General features: G+C 29.6%; 4 protein-coding genes and 2 long non-coding RNA genes across 14 annotated transcripts in view; 3 read left to right on the top strand and 3 right to left on the bottom strand.

The window, feature by feature from the left end:
* Positions 1 to 19,659, top strand: part of LOC145194091 (rho GTPase-activating protein 24-like) — a 206,743-nt gene that overhangs the window by 60,730 nt on the left and 126,354 nt on the right. The window lies entirely within an intron of this gene.
* LOC149891910 (uncharacterized) lies at positions 286 to 1,522 on the bottom strand. The gene is made up of 2 exons (XM_090078974.1): positions 1,382 to 1,522; positions 286 to 1,261 (listed from the first exon to the last, which is right to left on the bottom strand). The coding sequence occupies exon 2, from the start codon at positions 1,254 to 1,256 to the stop codon at positions 417 to 419; it is 840 nt and encodes a 279-aa protein (XP_089935100.1). The 5' UTR covers positions 1,257 to 1,261; positions 1,382 to 1,522; the 3' UTR covers positions 286 to 416.
* LOC145189847 (large ribosomal subunit protein uL6-like) lies at positions 6,257 to 8,998 on the bottom strand. Its single transcript, XM_080066535.2, has 5 exons — positions 8,905 to 8,998; positions 8,703 to 8,757; positions 7,894 to 8,099; positions 6,486 to 6,696; positions 6,257 to 6,386 (listed from the first exon to the last, which is right to left on the bottom strand). Exons 2-5 carry the CDS (start codon positions 8,746 to 8,748, stop codon positions 6,280 to 6,282), a joined length of 570 nt encoding a protein of 189 aa, XP_079922661.2. The 5' UTR covers positions 8,749 to 8,757; positions 8,905 to 8,998; the 3' UTR covers positions 6,257 to 6,279.
* Positions 10,683 to 12,136, top strand: LOC149891911 (uncharacterized). Its single transcript, XM_090078977.1, has 2 exons — positions 10,683 to 10,736; positions 10,862 to 12,136. Exon 2 carries the CDS (start codon positions 11,476 to 11,478, stop codon positions 12,100 to 12,102), a length of 627 nt encoding a protein of 208 aa, XP_089935103.1. The 5' UTR covers positions 10,683 to 10,736; positions 10,862 to 11,475; the 3' UTR covers positions 12,103 to 12,136.
* Positions 14,707 to 15,380, top strand: LOC149891912 (uncharacterized). The gene is made up of 2 exons (XR_016449859.1): positions 14,707 to 14,871; positions 15,067 to 15,380. It is a non-coding gene; the product is annotated as an uncharacterized LOC149891912 (long non-coding RNA).
* LOC149891913 (uncharacterized) lies at positions 15,682 to 18,861 on the bottom strand. Of its 4 annotated transcripts, none has more exons than XR_016449862.1 (3): positions 18,829 to 18,861; positions 16,040 to 16,155; positions 15,682 to 15,817 (listed from the first exon to the last, which is right to left on the bottom strand). It is a non-coding gene; the product is annotated as an uncharacterized LOC149891913 (long non-coding RNA). The 4 variants fall into 4 exon arrangements; XR_016449861.1 differs by lacking the exon at positions 18,829 to 18,861 and adding an exon at positions 18,476 to 18,802; XR_016449860.1 differs by lacking the exon at positions 18,829 to 18,861 and adding an exon at positions 16,809 to 17,181.

Here is a 19,659-nt window from a genome sequence, read left to right on the forward strand (position 1 = left end):
GAAAACTGTTTGCCTAATCACTACAATTTTTTTTGCAACAGAACATTATACTTTTCAGCTTTCTGTAAAAGTTGTAAGCCTGATCAACACTATGAAGTAATTGCCTTAGTTTTCTGGTTTTACACGAGTATATACGTATTTCCGAAACGGGGTGAAAATGAACAGCCGATTTGGGGTGACTTTGAACACTACACATCGTTTTCATATCCTAAATTAAGGCTATATTACAATAATACAATGGGGGGAAGTACTGTTAAAGATCAAACAGATAACAGAAAGTTTATTGTAATTAGAACAATTTTTTTTTAAATTCAGTTCATGTTAAAAAATTAACATACTACTTTTAAAACCTAGTTTTTTTAATATATTTACATGTATCACAATATTTACAAAGCTATCCTACATAAAATAGCACATCAACTGTCACTATCCTTCAATTTCTCAAATGATTCACACATGCTGCATACAAAGTTGATATTTTCAATATTGAGCTCATAAAAATAATCTTTATCATAAATGAGGCCACAACACTGGAGGTGATATGGTTTACTGCAATTGTCGCATTGAATCCATACATCATTGCTTAACTCTACCCACTTTTTGTTACATAAAGCACAGTACCAATTGCTATCTGTGTTGTTGTTAAGCTCTGTTGAACTTGATGGCATTGACTTTTCTAAACAATGAATTATTTTACCTGGTTCCACCTTTGGACCACGTGGTTTGCGTTTTGCAGGTGGATTTGCGCCTAATCCTAAATTATTTTTTAAAATATCTAAAACAGATTCGTTAAGGGTTTCTTCGTTTACCACGGCTCTACTATGTTTCACATTGTCTGCAACCCTATTTGTTAAACAATGTCTCTTCATGAAAGACTGAATGCAATCTACCCCAGGCATATTATTTTTGAATCGAGCGTCATTTATCTTCACTTTATCACAATAAGATTTGACTAAAAGTCTTATGTCCAACGAATCAAATGGTACTCTCCAATCAGTCATATGAATAATTGTTTGGACAAATAAATTTTCAATTTTACTATCAAGTCTGGTTTGTCCGCCATGCTTTTTAGAAACTTGATCCCCAAGCTTTACTTTTTTATGTAATGTTCCTAATGGAATATTGTACATTGTTGAAGCCTTCCTTATGGTAAATCCATGGTTTTTTACTTTAATTACAGCTGTTTTTATGTCTTTTTTTGTGTAGCTTGTTTTATAAACACGACTGTTTTCCTTTCTTTTGTAATTTCGAGGCATAGTTCCTAAAATTTACAAAGAAAAGCCTAATTTCGTATTTAAAAAAATATCATTTTAAAATGAGTTTTTAATCGGATACAGGCAAGCTATACCTTAAATTATTATTTTATTAAAACATTATGTACCTGAACGTGATGCGAGCCAACTTTAATGACGTTTAGATGTGGGGTTCTTAAGATATTCCTTGATAAGTGAGTTAATTGCCCTAACCACGTAACTTGCAATGTTTGTATGCGATGGAGAAAAGGCGGGAAAAGATAATTTTGAGGGCAGCCGAAAATTATCTTCAACAGATTATTTTTAAGGCAAGTGAGTAAAAAAATTTCAATTTTTGGCTATATTTTATGTGCTACTTCATCATTTTGTAAAACTAGTACTGGTGTTCATTTTCACCCCGCTGTTCATAGTCACCCCTGATCACGGTACCACTTTCAAATCGGTCTCTATGCTGTTTGTTTTTTTTTAATTCTAATAGTGAAAAAATATATACATTATGATCTTGTTGCAAAAGAATAACCATAGAAAAAAAACGAGTTAGTTTTGAGGCTCTTCAACGTTCTTAAATTTTCAATATACTGCAATTTGAAAATGCTTATAAACGCTTTCTTTCAACCGTAGTTGAAGTAGGCGTTTGTAAGCATTTTCAAATTACCATACAAATCCAATCTTGTTAACATCTAAAATTACTGATAAATGAGAAATTGAAAAACAATATGTTGTTACATTGCCGATATCCGGAAGGGGCATAAAAAATTGTCTAATTTACCAATTTTTGCATATTTTTTGATGTCAAAATACTGATTATCATGCGGCTTTTTTATCATAAAAATATAAAAACTATATATAGTTATATAACAACTCTGCATTTAATCTACAAGCGATTCTCACCTTTCAGATGGTATAGCATATCAAGTCGATTCAGTTGTTGTTGTAGGATTCTTTTTAAAAACTGTTCTTTTTTTAATATCAGCCGTAGATTTTCTATAAGATTCAGGTCCCATGACTGGACAGACCTGTCCATTACCTGGAGTCTTGTTTGGTTGAAATCAATTTGTAGTTTTATTAGTGTGCTTAAGGTCGTTATTTGGAGAAAAGAAATACTCATTTTAAAGGCATTTTTTACTCAGCGTAGGTATATTTTGCATACCAGCGTACTTTTTGTAAAAGCATTGATCCATAGTACCTTTAATCCATTACATTTTTTATCCAAATTATAGACGCAACTCCATAGTACGAGAAAAAGCCCGAATATTGATTTTTCACTGTGCTTTACAGTCTGTAAAATATACTGACTTGTTAGCTATTCGTGGCGGCATTCTGATATTGATGAGCACATGAAGGATCGAAAAGGCATTACTCCAGTAAACATTCAACAATAACTTGAACTTTTTTATAGGTTCTAACTTGTTTTGCTTAGGTTTACGTAGGCACCAATAAACACTTTTCCTCAATGTAATTCTTTCAACGGCTCATTTAGTAAATTAACAGTATCAATAAAAATGTCAAAACACTTTTTTTTAACTACCAAGAACAATGCATATGGGTGGTAATATTTTTACTTGGTAAATGGTGCTACTATTTTAAAAATTAAGTTTCGGTTTACTAACTTTTGTGAAATTGCTCTTAGAAATAAGTTACTTAGTGGTTGCTACAAATATTCTTCTGTGAAAAATTAAAATTTGAGTAGAAAATTGAAAAGCCTGTATTTTCAGTCTCTATTTTGTTGAATACAGCTGTATGTGCGAGTGTTGGCAATTTATAAAGTCTACAGGTGTAAGAAAAGCCTTGCTACACAATTATTAATTAGAACATATCCACAATGAGAAAACCTTACGGCTAAAAATAGAGAGTGTGACTGCTAATATATTGCTAATATCCTAAGATGTTCCCAAGATTTCAAAATATTGACCATCTGTTTTAAGAGGAAGTTCCTTAACACAGTTGGCCTTGTTGATTATAAATTCCTTGACACATTCAATGAAATAGTTGAGCATCATAGTGGAAAAATAGTGAGCATCATAGTGGCTCGTGATGCAAGAGCTTGTTGAACATTATTACTATTTTGTTGTTGATTATTAAAAATTTATCCCTAGAAGTACAAAGAGATCGCTGCTTTCAATTCAAGCACTTAAAGACACTTTAAAGGCAAATTTGAATTAAATTGAATTAGCAATATAGATTGACATTGAAGTAGCATGTATATCAATAGTCATAGATGCTTTTTTTTATTGTGGTTTGTATTACTGTGAAAGCATTTAAATACAAAAAGACAGAAATGTTCAAAAAACAAACATTCATGAGACCATAATTTATGTAATTTAAGGACTGGTAACTAAGTAACTTTTCCAAAAAAGAAGTGTAACTCTACTTACGTAAAACCGCGTATTACAATCATCAGATTGCCAGAACACGGTCGTTCAAACTCTGTTAATAAGCGACAGGTTATTGTGCGCAAGCGCAGTTGGATTATGAAAATTTTAGAACTTTCAAAATGGCTACGGACCTTCGTTACAGAATGAATTTTTACTTAGCGACCAATTTTTCATTACTTATCACGTTTTTTAAAATCGTCTACGTTGATAACCAGCTTTTAGACTGTTAGTAATGTCTCGGTAACTTAATTTTATTAAGAAGTAAGTAAAATGAAAGAGGAATATTATTTTATGATTGAAGAGGATCTACCTAAAAAAACTTTTTCTTTGATTTGTTTACAAATTTGGAAGTCTTTTTACATTTTTTTTGAGCGATAAATATATATATATATATATATATATATATATATATATATATATATATATATATATATATATATATATATATATATATATATATATATATATATATATATATATATATATATATATAGCTGTGTGGGTGTTTGTATGTTTATTTACAAGAAGAAAAAATTGAGTGCTAAGATCTGATAAAAGTGTTAAATACTATAAAAACTCATCTGAATTTTAAAAAAAAAATTATTTAATTTCTACGCTCAGAAAATTAGATAATATATTTTTAAAAGTGTAAACAAATCAGCATATTCAAGAATGTTAATTTACTTAGAAAAGCGCAACTTTAAACTTTTTGATATAAACTTTATCTTATTTGAATCATTTTCTTATGCAACTGAGATATACTTATTATGATTTTAGTTTTAGAAAGAGTTTAAAATGTTGATTTATATGGAAACATTTATAAATAATCAGTCAACTAAATAAAAAAATTCGTTGCTACGGACCGTAGCCATTATTAAAATTTGACTTTTTTAAAGTTACTACTGCGCTTGCGTATAATAACTTGTCACCTCTGAACGACCGTGAGAAAATATCAAACTCATCAAGGAGACACCTGCTAAAAAGGCTTCACATAATAATATTGCTAAAACAAAACACAAGTCAAAAGATAAAAAAAGATGAAAACAAAGCTGTCAAGTTTGATATAAATAAATTCTTTTTTCCGAATGACCCAAATCAGTCAAGTACATCTGGTGGTTTTCAACTGAGAATTAATAGAGATGAAGACTTATTGTGTGTTTGTGCAGCTATTTGGAATAAAACGAATGAAAGTTGGCTTCAATTCATACGTTGCAAACTCAATCGGCATGTGAAAGATGTTTTGGAGTATATACATGTTGTAGTTATAAAATGTGTTCTTTGGTTGGCGGAATTGAAAAATTTGCCCTCTTAAGTTATGCATTAATAGTTAATACTATTTAAAGACAACCAGCCGGTAGTTCTAAAAAGTTAGAAACATTTCTTCATACTTTCCTAACCAATTGAAATATGAAAGCATGTTAAAGTAATAAAAAAGATCAATTTTTATATAGCCATTTTCATTCAAAATACTCAAAACTCTACGGAAGAAATTTAAGTTTAAAAATAATTAAATTATTTTTTTCTTTTAATCTTTAAAAAGTCTAATCACGGGATTAAGTGCTCATTTCCATGATTTCAGGATCTCAAAAAACTGCGAAATTTTCAATCCTAATGCAAATACTAAAAACATGAATCAAAAAGCTTTTCTTAAAAAGCGTTTTCTTATCCTTGAAAATTTATTTTAGTGTAAAATTTGATTTACATTTTACATTAACTTTCATCAAAAATAGAGAGAATGGAAAAAAGATGAATGGCAAGAGATCAATAAACAATATAGCTGCTATGTCACGCTGAAGAATTCCCAGAGTTTTTGAAACCAAATATACTTTTTGAAATGAATAACACTTAACACTTGATTTTCAGTAAACTTTCATTTCAAGTAACTTTCTCAGCAGCAATCTCATTTTTTTTAAATGCTAGAACTATATTACATTTATAGTATGGTTCTAGTATTTTAATAATGGTGCAGATTTACGAAAATATTAATACCAAGTAGAAATAAATACTAAGGATCGGCGTTCGGTTTTGCGATACTTCACATACTTTTAATGTTATCTTGTTTCAACCTTCCATAATATTGAGCAGAATCGCTTCCTGCAGCAAACATGATACTTAGGCCGCAAGAACTAAATCGACTCTCCTATAACTGCATCAGAATGGAGAGTGGTTCTATTTGATCCTGAAGTTTATCCCACAGATAGCATCGTGGCAATTCTGAGTTTCGCCTATAAATTACGTAACATTCAGAGTATCAATTAACATAAATCTTGGCGAGAAATCTATCCTTGGCCTAATTTTTTTTAAGAGGATTTTTCAGAAATTTACAGCCCACGACTGGACCTTAGACAGCGGGCGACCAATGTGCTGATCTTTAACAAAAAATTTTTTAAGAATGATAAAAGTATTTTTCGCTTACTTCGCTTTTAATGATTATCCGTAACTTATTAAAAGAAAACGATAACAATCGTGTAATTAAAAATAATAACATGGCCAAATTTTTAAAACTATTTTTTGCATATTGCCTACTACAAGGATATTAAGTGTAGCTTAATTATAGATCTTATGAACATGCATTGAAAAACCTTTTCTTTTAACCTGGGACTACAGTTCTAATAAAATACAACAAAGTAATGGCAAATACTTGATGATTCTTAGTCATCAATTGGGACAACAGTTGTTTTTTCTGACACATAAATACCATCTAAAAATTTTCTGATGTCTTTGTTCTTAGCACGCACTGATTGATTGATCAAAGCAGCTAAAAAATATATACATAAAAACACATTTAGATAAAAAAAACAAAAAAAAAAACATAAAAAGCAACAAAAAGAATTCTAAAGTTCACCAATTTTTTTACCTGAATTTGAGACCAACTCAATATCATTTCCTTGAATTATAATTTCATCTTTATTTCCAGATAATGAGCAAGTTACACCTGATCGCATCTTAACTACTCGATTGTATTTTTCACCAAGGTAATTTCTGACTTCAACAGCTTTACCATCCTCCAATATATTAAGATTAATTGGGAAATGTGCATACACAGATCGCATTTTGTATAAGAAACCCTAAGAAACAAATTTAAACCATAATATAAGGAAACTTACAAGTTCAGAAACAAATCTTAAGAAAAAAAAACCTTGTTTGCATATTTCAGATCAATAATAAGGGAGCTATCATGTAACACTGCACAACAGATGTACTGATATTCTAATTTTAGTTCTAAGTTTAGTTAAATCTACAAGTTTGCCATTTAAATGTCTTAAAAATTAAAACTAAAAAAGTTAATCAAAATACCATAAAATGCAGATACCAGAGTATTATTTGTTTTAAAATCTTGTTTTTTTTTAATAAATAAAAAATATATACATCAAAAGTACTATTAGACCTTATTTTCCTTTTCATCATTTATTGTGTTAAGTTATAAAAATAAGAGATTATATACTTAAATGCTACTAATAACATGTTACCCTCACTATACACATTTAAATACTGTACTGATGCTTAATCAAAACTATTTAATAAACTCAGAGAAAGCATCATTTGTTGAATTTATTAAATCCATGATAAACAAAACATCAAGTTAATGCTACAAAAACCTAAATATTTTACGAAACTAATGGTTCACTAAAATTGCAGGTAGGCCCTTCATATTTTCTACCCTATTGTTATGCTATAGTTTAAAACATAAAACCTGTTGGCGCTACTTGACTTTCTGCCCACCCTTTCCCCCTAATAATAAAGATTTTTAATGAAAACATAGTCAAAAATTCTGTTATAAATTAAAATTCACAAGGAATCATGTTTCAAAAGAATAACATGTTTTATAGCTCATTTATCTAATTACCCTAAAAAAAAAAAACAACCTGAAAATATTATTTTATGGTAGAAACCAGACAGGCAATAGTATGCAGTTGAAAAAAAAATCCATCATTAAGTTAGTAAACTCAAAATGATGAATATTAGCAATTTGTATATTTTTGTACTTTCAACTTCAGAATAGAGCACTTTCCATTGATTTTGAGACCTTTGTTTTTATACAATTCTTAATCAGGATTATATTCTCTATCAGAATCAATCATAAGAATAGGGGGAGGGGAGGGAGAAATTTGAGTAGCACCAAACCTATTTGTAGATATCAGCTTTTTAACTCGCAGTTAATATTAAAGACAGTTTTAAACAAAAGGGATTCTTCCATCTTTCTTTAAGAGTAGATGTTGTGACTGCTGTAACCAATAAATTAATTACAATGTGTAGTTACTTACATACTGAACTCCTTTTATCATGTTATTAATGTGACTGCAGATAGTTCTCAAGCAAGCCAATTGCTTTCTTAATGCAAACCAAACATCAACTCGAATTTTTTTATTATTCAGAAGAGTCAATTCAAGATTAAGATGATTAAAATTCCTGTGCAGAGAACCACGAGGGCCAGTCACTGTGATGGAGCGACCATTCATTTTCAGAGTGACTAAAGGTAGAGAAAAAAAAAAAATTTATCAGATATATCATATCATAACAAACATTAACATAATGCTACTTTAGTTGCTTTTTAAAACTAAAATATGGCACTCACAAGCAAATTTACAGCATTTTAATATTTTAAAGCTAGGTACTTCTGGTTTAATGATCTTTTTGTAACAAAAATAAATTGAACACCTACCTAGAAAGAACTCCTAGAGAAATTCATATTTGTTTTTTGATGCATTTACTGTTTTTGGTTGTTATTGTTATTTTTTTTTAATAAAACACAGATGTGCGTTAATGAAGTCTATTTATTACCTTCCTCTTAGAGAAGATTTCCAAATAATGATTCTATATCATTGTATAAGAAGGCCTCTCTGCAAAGCTAACACACCCTTACAAATCTTTCACCACAACTGATCAGAATTTTAAAATTCAAATTGGAAACATTACACTGCAGCTTTCATCATTTGTACATCTTAAATTAACTAATTTTCCATAGAATTTTTATTTTTTCATAAAATTGATGATAAGAATGTTAGGTTTAGAAATAAAATTATATAAATAATATAAAAAACACAAGAATTTTATTAGAATATTTGTAACTAACCTCCATCAGGGATTGTTATCGTCTCACTAGCCAAAACAGTCTTCATTTTCCTTGACTACAAGTAAAATTTGTTACAAGATAAAGATAACAGCCAAGAATAATTAAAAAATTTAATTTAAAAAGAATCGTTAACAAAAGAATGTTAACATTTGATTGTTGAGATAAGCTAGGATATGAATTTCAAATACACTTGAGAACTTACTGACTATGGCCCGGATTCATAAAGAAATGGATCCGTGTGGCAGACTGAAATATACACGAAATTTGTCTCGATTTCAGCTTAGAACTTTTCATGTTGTTTGGATGTTTAAAATTTACTTAAAATCTAAAAACTATTCTTATCATTCCTAGTTATTTATATAATCTCCATATTTAGTCCAATTTAATTTCATGAAGATGTACAGCTTTAATAAAAATAATAATAATAAAGCACTTATAAAAAAGTGAACAACAATACGGTAATAGAAGTTTGAAAAATAAAATGACAAATTTTGATCTCAATGGAATGGTTTTTAACAGACGCTATTAAGCAGCAAATTACTTTTTCAAAACATTACAGAGAAGTTATAGGTGCCGGTTAACAGTCAATAAGAATCTCAAACTTGTTTATTTGAAGTAAGAAAAGAAAAAGAAGAATTCCTGTAGAACTTGTAGTATGTTGTTTTCCTTTACTTTTAGAAGCTTGTACTAAATGTTTAATAAATGTACTAAATTTTTATACATGATAAATGTAATATGTAGATATCTTAAACTTCGCTGTGTTTGTTAGTAAAATAGAATAATAAATATAGTAATAAATATAGTATAATAAATTTTTATTTTTAAAACACCTTTTTTTTCTGATTTTGTGGTTAACTGGTATAAATCAACATCCTGTGCAGTTGACCAAGGTGCAACAATTTAGTGTAAACATAGGTGCCGAATCCATAGGGGGCAACAAGGGCAGTGGTTTCCCCCGGAATATTATGCACGGGGGCGAAAGTAGCTTTTTGCCCCTGTGATAATCCGTGATAATATATTATTAGTTTAATGTTGTAGCCGGTAGAAGCACACTTTGGGCCTGCTTAAATGGACAAGGGCTAGACCGTTTGCCGAGCTAGCCCGGAAAACGAGCCAGGTTTAAAATTGCGTTGATATGAATTTTTGCCAAAAAAATAAAAAATGATATCGAGGTCAGCCTGGCTTTTTCTAGCAGGGCTGGTCTCTTTACCGGTAAAATAATAGCTTTAAAGATGGCGGCTAGCGACAAAAAAACACAGCATTTTAACAATATGTTTAACTGGTATTATAACACAAATAATACTTATTATAGCCTAATTGTATTATGTAAGCTTCACAAATTTAAATTTGATAATTTTTTAAATATTATTTTTTTACGAAAACAATCACAATCACTTCAAAAGATGAAACAAGCAAGAGAGAGGCGCCTTAAAAGAAAAAATCGTAGTTGCTGGTTTAAAACTGGCAGAACTGATTTATGGTGGCATAATATAATAACTGGTGTAGCTCCCATTGATGTATGGAAAACAAATTTTAGGTTTTCACGGTTTCTTTTCATGAATTTGGTTTCAGAGTTATCTCCTGACCCTTTTTCGCCTAACTCTAGAGCTCAATCATCAGATAAAAAAGTAGCTATTACTTTATATGACTTAAAAGATACTGGATCTTTGGTAAATTATAAAAGCAAAACAACTAAAGTTTTAAGCACACGGAAGTTGCCAGTTTTATTATTAAATTTATTATTTTACACGGAAGCTTTCAAATTTAAAAAATGTAAGAATTTGTACGCATGCGTACAAATTTATATATGAAATTAACCAGCCTGTTTGCCGAGATCTCGGCAAAAAACAGTGAGATCTCGCTATCCGGGCTAGCTCGTTTATTCATATAAACGCAAAATACAATTAAGTTAAAACATTGATGACGTCGATATTTCGGCAAACGGGCTGGCTCGGTAAACGAGCCAGATACAAATAGCTTAAGGTGGTAGGCCTATGAAAAATAGAGATTTTTGATCAAAAATTGAAAAAATAGGTAATATATTGTATTTATGTAAAAATTTATCCTCTATCTTCTGATATATAACTTGTTTAGGTTTGATCAAACTAAAAGGGTTTAAAATAACTTATATTATCAGCTAGTTTGTTTATTTACCTTAGCAACGCCATAGCAACGAAAGATTAAAACCTTTATTTTACCCAAATTTGATGGTCAAAATGACAAATCTTGTGAAGCTTCTTTTTCCAATTTAATATAGATCTGCGCTGTTTTTGGTCATGCTTTAAAATCACATTTTCTTATAATAATTGTCGTATTGAACTGTATATTGGTTGTGGAATAAAATCATTATTTATGAATTTTTCAACTCTTGATTTAAATCAAACAAGTTGTACTGGTGTATAATTGTAATGTCTTCTAAAAAAAGCAACAAGCAAAATTTTTCACGAAAAAGAAAGAAAAATCCTCCTTTAAACAAATATTCAAGAATAAATCTTTCAAATATTTCATCAGAAAAAGTTTCATCTTGCATAAGTAAAAAGAGGCTAATTTGATTTATCATGAATACCTCGGGGACGGTGATACTTCCTCTTTTAAAGAAGTTGAAGAATCTAACCCATATAAAAGTTATAATATTCAACCAATAAAATTAGAATGCATTGGGCATGTGCAGAAGCGACTTGGTACACGCTTGCGAAAAATTGTACATAAGTATAAAGGAACAAATAAACCCCCCCATGGAAAAGGAAATTTGACTAATAGTGCAATTAACTCAATGCAGAATTATTATGGTATTGCAATTAGAAATAACACTAACAGCATTTATGCAATGAAAAAAGCAATAGGAGCAGTTTTGTGGCACAGTACAAATTTTAGTGATAATAGCATTCGTCATTCTATGTGTCCTAGGGATGAATATTCATGGTGCAAGTGGCAACTAGATAAGCTTAAAGGTACAAGTACTCACACAAACAAAATTAACTTGCTTATCTTTATTCATAATATAATAAAACCTATTTTTAAAGATTTATCTGATGACGATTTGCTAAGTAAATGTTTACATGGTCAAACCCAAAATTCAAATGAAGCATTTCATTCAATTTTATGGACTCGATGTCCTAAAAACATTTTTGTAAGTAGAAGAACATTTGAACTTTGTATAAACTCTGCAATAGTTCATTATAATGACGGTGGAGATGGGGTAAAATCTGTTTTAAGTCACTTCGGATTGTTAGGATCATTGACTATTCCAAAACTGATTTTAAAGGACCAAAAGCGAATTGTAAACAAGCGTCGTAAATCAACTTCAATATGCAAAAGGCAAAGAAAAAAACTTAGATCTCTTCATAAAGGATACTTAGATACTGAAAAAACTGATTCATATAGCACTGGTAGCTTTTAAGGAGTGTTTTTAGACGTAATTTTTTGATTTTAAATTTTTGACTCGATTTTTCTCATTTTGAGATTTTTAGTTTTTTTTTAAATTTTAAAACATGATATCTCCAGTTTAAAGTAAGCAATTAAGCTGAAATTTTCAGGATATGTTCATCATACATGTAGAATTCATTTGTCATAAGATTTTTAAAATTTCTTTTTTTGGGGCGCTACAATGTGGTTTTATCTGCCAGAGTTTTTTTATAAAAATATATATTCAAGTTTAAAAGTCAATATAATCTGAACTAGGAAGGCAAATTTAAAAATCCTATGACAAATGAATTTTATACATATGTAGAACTACCATACCAAATTTGAAGTTTTGATTTATTGTCGTTTTTGAGAAATTGTGTTTTGAAGTTTTCGTTTTTTTCACACTATTTAATATAATTTCGAGGCAAGCGAGGCACTTTTTTATATATTTTATTGATTTTATGTTTAATTTCATAATTATTGTTAACAACTGATTAGTTTTATTGTAAATATATCTTTAATACTTGAAAAAATTTTTTCATAGGCCTACCACCTTAACTATTACAAAAATTAAATAAAACGTTCTGTTCAACGTCAAAGAAACAAAACTAACAAGGCCGTTAATTCAAAATTTACCACAGAAGGATTTAATAATTGGAAAAAAGCCATTGAAAGCATGAAAAATCGGCAAATTATCGATAAAATATCACCAAAGAATCATAGAAAAATAAAGGTATAAATATATCTTAACAAATGAAGGAATCAAGAGAAGCTCTCGATAAAATTATATTACTGTTGCCTTATTCGCAAGACAAGGACTCGCCATTCCAGATCATATAAATGAAGCTTCAAAATTTGTGTCAGTTTTTAAAAGTTAGAGCTTCAGACGTTTTGCAATTGAGTTCTTGGTTACAGAGGACCAAGAACTCAATTGCGAAACGTCTGTAGCTTTAACTTTTAAAAACTGGTTCATTCACGAATTATCGAAGAGATTTGTTTGGTTCAAGACATTTTAGCAAGAAAGTGACAACTTGTCCTTGAGACTATTTTGTCATACACGACGTTGCAATACACATCGCTTGCATCAATACACGATGGACGTCGCAATACACATCGCTTGCATCACTACTGAACAATTATGAGGAATTACGAAACTTCTTTTTAGAACTATCAAATATTGAAAAAAGTTAGGCGGAGGCAAAAGCAAACGGATTCATGAAGCAACTGGATAAGGCACATTTATTATGTTGAAAATTACTAGTGGCATCATAAAACATTTGGAAGGAACTCATACCATTATCCTGAGTAGAAGTTTACAATTAAAAACATGCACTGATATTATTGATATATTGAAAGACACCATTTACAAGATGAGAGAAAAATTTAATACTGTCATGTGGGAAGAACTAAAAGAACTAGAAGTCTCTCCAAAAACAGTTTGTGACTTTTATAAAGATAATCTAAATATCGAATTAAATTGCATAGGGAAATGACTCATGAATTGAAGCCAAATATTTAAAAGTATCATTTTTCATGGACGTTTAAAATGTTTTAAAATGTCATCAAAAAAACATGATTCATGTAATAGAGCTTAAAAAACTTCGTGCACTTAATTATGACAGTTTCAATAACAACATTTACTACAGAGCAATCATTTTCTATGCTAAGAAGACATATTTAAGAAATATAATGACTATGAAGAGATTAAATCACTTGTCAATCAATCTATTGTCACAATGAAGGATTCTGGATATGGGGGAGGAGGAAATCTTTGCCTTTTTCGTTCTCCCCATTGGTCAAAATCAAAAGTCGGCGCCTAAGAGTGTGAATATTTATAAAGTTTTGTTTTTTTGTGAGAGCGAAAAAAAAATGAAAGCAAATTAGTTTTAAGAAACAAACTGCTTAACTTATTAAAATTGCAAAGTTTGTTTTAGAAAAATTGGTGGTTAACTGTGAAACAGAAGATCAAGTTTTTTTATTATTATTATTAATCTCTTCAGCTTACAATTGCAATAGACCAGGGGTGCCACAATAAAAGGGGTGCCGCGGGCCAACTCCGGCCCTCAGCAACCTTTTATCCGGCCCGTCAGTTAATTGTAAAGATAATTAAAAAAAACTATAAACATATATAATATTAATAAATTATATAATATTAAAATTTATAAATTATTAAATTTTAAAATATTTTTTGTAAAAAAACAATCACTTTAAATAGTTAAAAATATATTTAAAAAATCCTACCGGTGCACAGTGGGTCAGGTGGTAGACAAAACCTCAAAAAAAAATATTCGAAATACTTCCAACTACTTAGTATATTATGTATATAAGAGCATAATGTATGGTTTAAAACATTATTTGTAGTTTGATAGTACATCATAAATGTACAAATACCATTTACAATTGAATATATTTAGAAATTCATTTATTAATTTTTATAATAGATATATCACCTACAACTATGACAATGAATAACCTTTAAACTATTTAATATATGCAAAATTAATTGACACATTATTAAAATTTAATTTTATAGCTTTACGAAAAATACCACAACAAATTCCAAGGTCTTGTATTAAACTCACAGTTTCATTTTGAAATGTAAAGGCAAGATTCTTATTTATAATATTAAAATATTATATTAAAAGTGGCGCATATAGTTTAGAACCTGCTGGAACAGCTTATTAATGTTAAAATAAGTTAATACAATATATGTACAGCCTGTTGGTGGTGTTTAATTCTGCTCTTAGCTGCCCCTTTAAGTTTGGTAAACATTTAAAAAAAGATATTTTCGTAAAATGCTATTCGCGATAAACCTATTTTTTTGGTTTTAGGTAACAATAGGTGCTGTGCTTATTATACTGGCCTAATTAAATGTAGCTGAAATGAAAATAATGGCCATATTCATGTTATATTAGTTTATAGTGGTTGCACTAATTATGTTAAAATCATTTTTTTGTAGTTGATATGAAGATAAGTGATGTTCATAAACGTATACGGCATGACCAACTAAAACCTAGTGATAAATCATTTTCTTTCTCTGTAGAAGCTATTCTAGTCTCTATGAATTTGGGTTCTACTGGATGTGCTGCGTTTTTAAAAGTATATCAAAAGAAATGGAAGGATGCAAACCGGGGAAATATAAAGTTGGAAATATAAGGAAATATAAAGCCTGCATTCCTGGATTAGGTTTTTTGAAATGGTATTACATATTGGATACAAGCTGGAAACTCAAAAGTGGCAGTCTAGAGATATCCCAGTGGGCAAAGCGACGTCGGAACAACATCGGATCGACGTCGGAGCTGACGTCGGATCGATGTCGGATTTACGTTGGAAATGGAAAGGTTGGGCGACGTCGAAGAAAAGACATCGGATGATGTCAGAATTCCGATGTCATTCAACGTCGAGCGATGTTAAACCAACGTCGGAACGACGTCAGATTACTGATGTAAAGACGATGTCATTAAGTGGTAGAGCGATGTTAAACCAACATAATAAATACAATTAAAAAATAGCACATATTTTCCGGCGTAAAAGCATTCATTACAAAAAACAACTTTCTATTTTGCATCAGTATCTTTCTGGACACGCCCAATGATAAGCTTGTAAACTTTTAACTTTTCAAAACTTTGTTTATCCTGAACATCGTTCTTTTTTTTTTGCGTTTAGTCTCTTTCATATTAAAACAAGCCATAACTTTGTGCGACATCAGACTATAAAAAGAAAGAAAAAATTTTAAAATGATGAAAAAATAATTTTAAGAGTATATATATTTGAGTTCTTTGTTGTGGAGGAAGCCTATTTCCCAATATGACATGTCCAGCTCGCCATCGGTGTATGGGGGATATTGCAGTCATTTTATTGGTTGTATCCATATCATCATCAAAATATATTGATAAATAAATATTAATTATCAAATATGCAAGGAAACTTACATCAATTCTCATGGTTTACCCAATATCTTCTTTAATAACAGTAATGGTCTGTCTCTGATTTCTGGTTCTCAAATGAAGTGTGTATTCATTCTCTGTATCAGACTCTGAAGTTGATTCTGAAAACAAAAGATATTGTTTTTGGAATCAATATATTGATAAATAAATATTCTTAACTATCAAATATGCATGTCAGTAGCACACTCAGGTCTCCAAATATTTCATAACCAGTGAGAACTTCTGACTTTTTAAAAATGTTTCTGCTCATGCAAGGTAAAAAAAATTTTTTCAAAAATTCAAAACGTACTTTGAAATAACTCATAAATAGCCATTTTTTTAGTCTGCATAAAAGAAATTGTTAACAAAATTAACACCATGAACTACAATAGCATAGACAAATAAAACTTTATAAACTTGAAAGTTACTCTACCATTAATACGCTTTGACAAATTTTTGTGTTTGTTATTATATTGCACAGTTTTTATGGTTGTTGTGATGTTGATTTGATAAGATTTGAGGGATGTATTGAATTATTTTTTTATTAGGATGACGAATAACTTAACAAAACAACATTAATATCACGTAACAAAATTCTTATATATTTTAATATGTATTCTAAAGTCTACCCTCTTATTTACAAAGTCATTCACAAACTTAGATCCCTTAACTGTACCAACTGGTTATTATTTTATCATTATTTTTGTATTAGGGTCACTCACCCTAATACAATAATAATGATATTTATTAATATTAATAAATAATGATCAATTACTACTGTTAGCTGACTCAGAACAAAGAGATTCAACTTCATTGTTAACAAATTGTACATTGTCATCAGAATCATTTCGCAGAGCATCATTAATTAGATTATTGATTTCTTGATTTTGGGCTCCCCAATTATTAATGTAAGACATCAAAAGAATAATGTTAAAAAGCTGTTGAAAAAGTTATAGATTGTGATATCGATCCATTTTTGAATATTCATGTTTATCCCACTGTGTGCCTATCCAAAAAAATTAACATGGAAACAAGAAAGTGGGACAAGATCATGGAAACAACAGAGACAAGATCTGTAAAGCATGATGAAACTGTTAATACATCTAACAAAGTGTATATTGGGGTATCTGAAGAAGAATAGAAATAAAGATGTGCAAACCACAAACATTTATTCACAAAAAGCTCAAATAATGTATTTTTGCAATGATGATTGCAATAAGCATGAAACTTAAAGTAGTAAACATTATGTAGTTTTATTTTAAATTTATCACATTAAATAAAATATATTACTCTGATTTTATTCATTTAGCACTCTTGTTGAATTTACACATACAAATAACCTTAAAAACAGGGCGCTACTGCAGTTTCTCCCCCCCCCCCCCCCTTTTTTTTTTATTTTTGATTATGATAGAGAATTTTATGCTGATTCAGAAAAATATAAATACATGGACCTGAAAATCAACGGAAAGTACTCTAATTCGAAGTCAAAGTTGAAAAAAATCCCACTAAAAACCCTAATATTCGCCATTTTGAGAATATTAAGTTAATGATTTTTTAGCTGACAAAAGCAATAAATTTATAGCACGGTTTTTACGTTAAAAAAAGTCGTTAAAGTACGTTTATCTTGCGCAATTTTTTGTGGCGATGAAAATAACCGTTTTTTGATTTATTAGGGAATAAACTATATTGCAAGTAATGTACTTTTGTAATGAATTTTAAAAAAGAATTCAACAGTTTTGTTTCCTAAAAGAAGAACTTTTGAAACTAAGTTCATAACTGTTTTATCACATGTAATATTTAGAAAATGTCACCTTTAAACCGTTTTTTTAATAAAAAAAACCAGCGTACAATACAATAATAATTATTCATCAATTTGTCTACATTTCCACATTCTACGTTCAACTTTTATTTGAAATCTTCCATTAATTTCATTTCGTTTATTACACTTTCGTTATAATACTTTAAAATAATAGTGCAAAGGCTGATGGAAACCAGGTCTTTTTATTGCGCAATGTAACGGTAACTAATTTTCGTTAAAAATGAAAAAAAATGGCGAATATTAGGGTTTTTAGTGGGATTTTTTTCAACTTTGACTTCGAATTAGAGTACTTTCCGTTGATTTTCAGGTCCATGTTTTTATATTTTTCTGAATCAGCATGAAATTCTCTATCATAATCAAAAATAAAAAAAGGGGGGGGGGGTGAGAAACTGCAGTAGCGCCCAGTAATGAATTAATAAAAAAAATTCAGATAAATATTTTTTACTAATTTAAATATACATGCATACATACATACATACATACATACATACATACATACATACATACATACATACATACATACATACATACATACATACATACATACATACATACATACATACATACATACATACATCTTTTAAAGTCACAATTAATTAAATCACGTAAAAAAATAAACTAACTTTCGCTTGCCATAAAGAGCATGCGTTTTATGGTTTGTCAATATGATATGGCTGTCAATAAAGTCTTAGTGTTAAATTTATATCTTCCCGGTAAATTTATTTTTTCCAATAATAATTATTTTTCCGGTAGAATAACTACTTTTTTCCAGTAAGATGTTTATTTTCCGGTATTCAAACTTCCAGTTCAAAAAATATATAATAAAATTACCGTGGTGTTTACATAAAATAAACATTTAGAGAAAAAAAATTAGTTATTTTATCTAACTAGATATCTAGTTAAAATAACAAAGTTATTTTCCGCAAATGTTTCTTTTATATATACGAAATTTGTCATTTCTTAAATTAGGACTTACTTAAAGCATAGTACTTTGTTAGGTCACACCACCGTATATAAATTTTATTTATTTGTAAAATTGTCGATTTACGTCGTATTTATGTCAAAAGACATCGCACGATGTCAGAACAACGTTGGTAAGACAACGTCGTTTTGACGTCGTTATCGCGACGTTATAACAACGTTGTAATAAGTCGGTTGACATCGCCGATGAAAATCCAACGTAAACCCGACGTCGGTTTGACATCGCGTGCCCACTGGGATTGAAGATAAGGAAAATGTTAAGCAAAAATAAAAAAAGAATGCCTCCCAATGCCTTAATCCAAATTTCAAAGCATATTCTGTTGTGGATTTGAGGGTTGCGCAAATTAAAGAGTATCGTTAGCCAGAGTAACATTGGTCAGTTTTGGCAGTTTTTCTTAAACATCTCTGAATCTTATTAATTTTTTACAGTTTTCTCTTGTGGTAATGACATTATAGGTCTTAGCTATAGGCCTCTATATTTATTTTTTTAATTTTTTTATTACAAATATTTTTAAATGCCGAAAAGTGACCAATGTTACCCCAGGTTTTTATCGTGTTTGATCAATAATACCCCTGCTATGGGGTAACATTGGTCACTTTTTGGAGTTTTAAAAAATCATCAGTCCTTAAACACTCAGAGAAACATGAAAAAAACATTTAAATGGACAAAAAATTTTGCAGCTAGCTCCCTGTTATTGTGCAAAAGTCATTAAAAGTCATTTTCTAGTAGGTCATTATCGTCATCTGAGGATGATGACATTTGTTCAACTCTTGCCCTTTTCTTGTTATTCTTGGTGTTACTGTTATTCTTGGTGTTTTTGTTATT

This window comes from Hydra viridissima, unplaced genomic scaffold (genome assembly GCF_058129835.1).
Source record: "Hydra viridissima isolate aposymbiotic clone 2 unplaced genomic scaffold, HvirCarnegie_v1 scaffold_2, whole genome shotgun sequence".
Taxonomy (NCBI): domain Eukaryota; kingdom Metazoa; phylum Cnidaria; class Hydrozoa; order Anthoathecata; family Hydridae; genus Hydra; species Hydra viridissima.

Excerpts from the sequence above, each read along its gene's own strand:
- LOC149891910 (XM_090078974.1), bottom strand. The coding sequence starts at position 1,256 with ATGCCTCGAAATTACAAAAGAAAGGAAAACAGTCGTGTTTATAAAACA.
- LOC145189847 (XM_080066535.2), bottom strand. The coding sequence starts at position 8,748 with ATGAAGACTGTTTTGGCTAGTGAGACGATAACAATCCCTGATGGAG. Across the intron at positions 8,100-8,702 it reads GATAACAATCCCTGATGGAG|TCACTCTGAAAATGAATGGT; the intron begins GTTAGTTACAAA and ends CTCTACCTTTAG. Across the intron at positions 6,697-7,893 it reads TGATAAAAGGAGTTCAGTAT|GGTTTCTTATACAAAATGCG; the intron begins GTAAGTAACTAC and ends TTTGTTTCTTAG.
- LOC149891911 (XM_090078977.1), top strand. The coding sequence starts at position 11,476 with ATGCAGAATTATTATGGTATTGCAATTAGAAATAACACTAACAGCATT.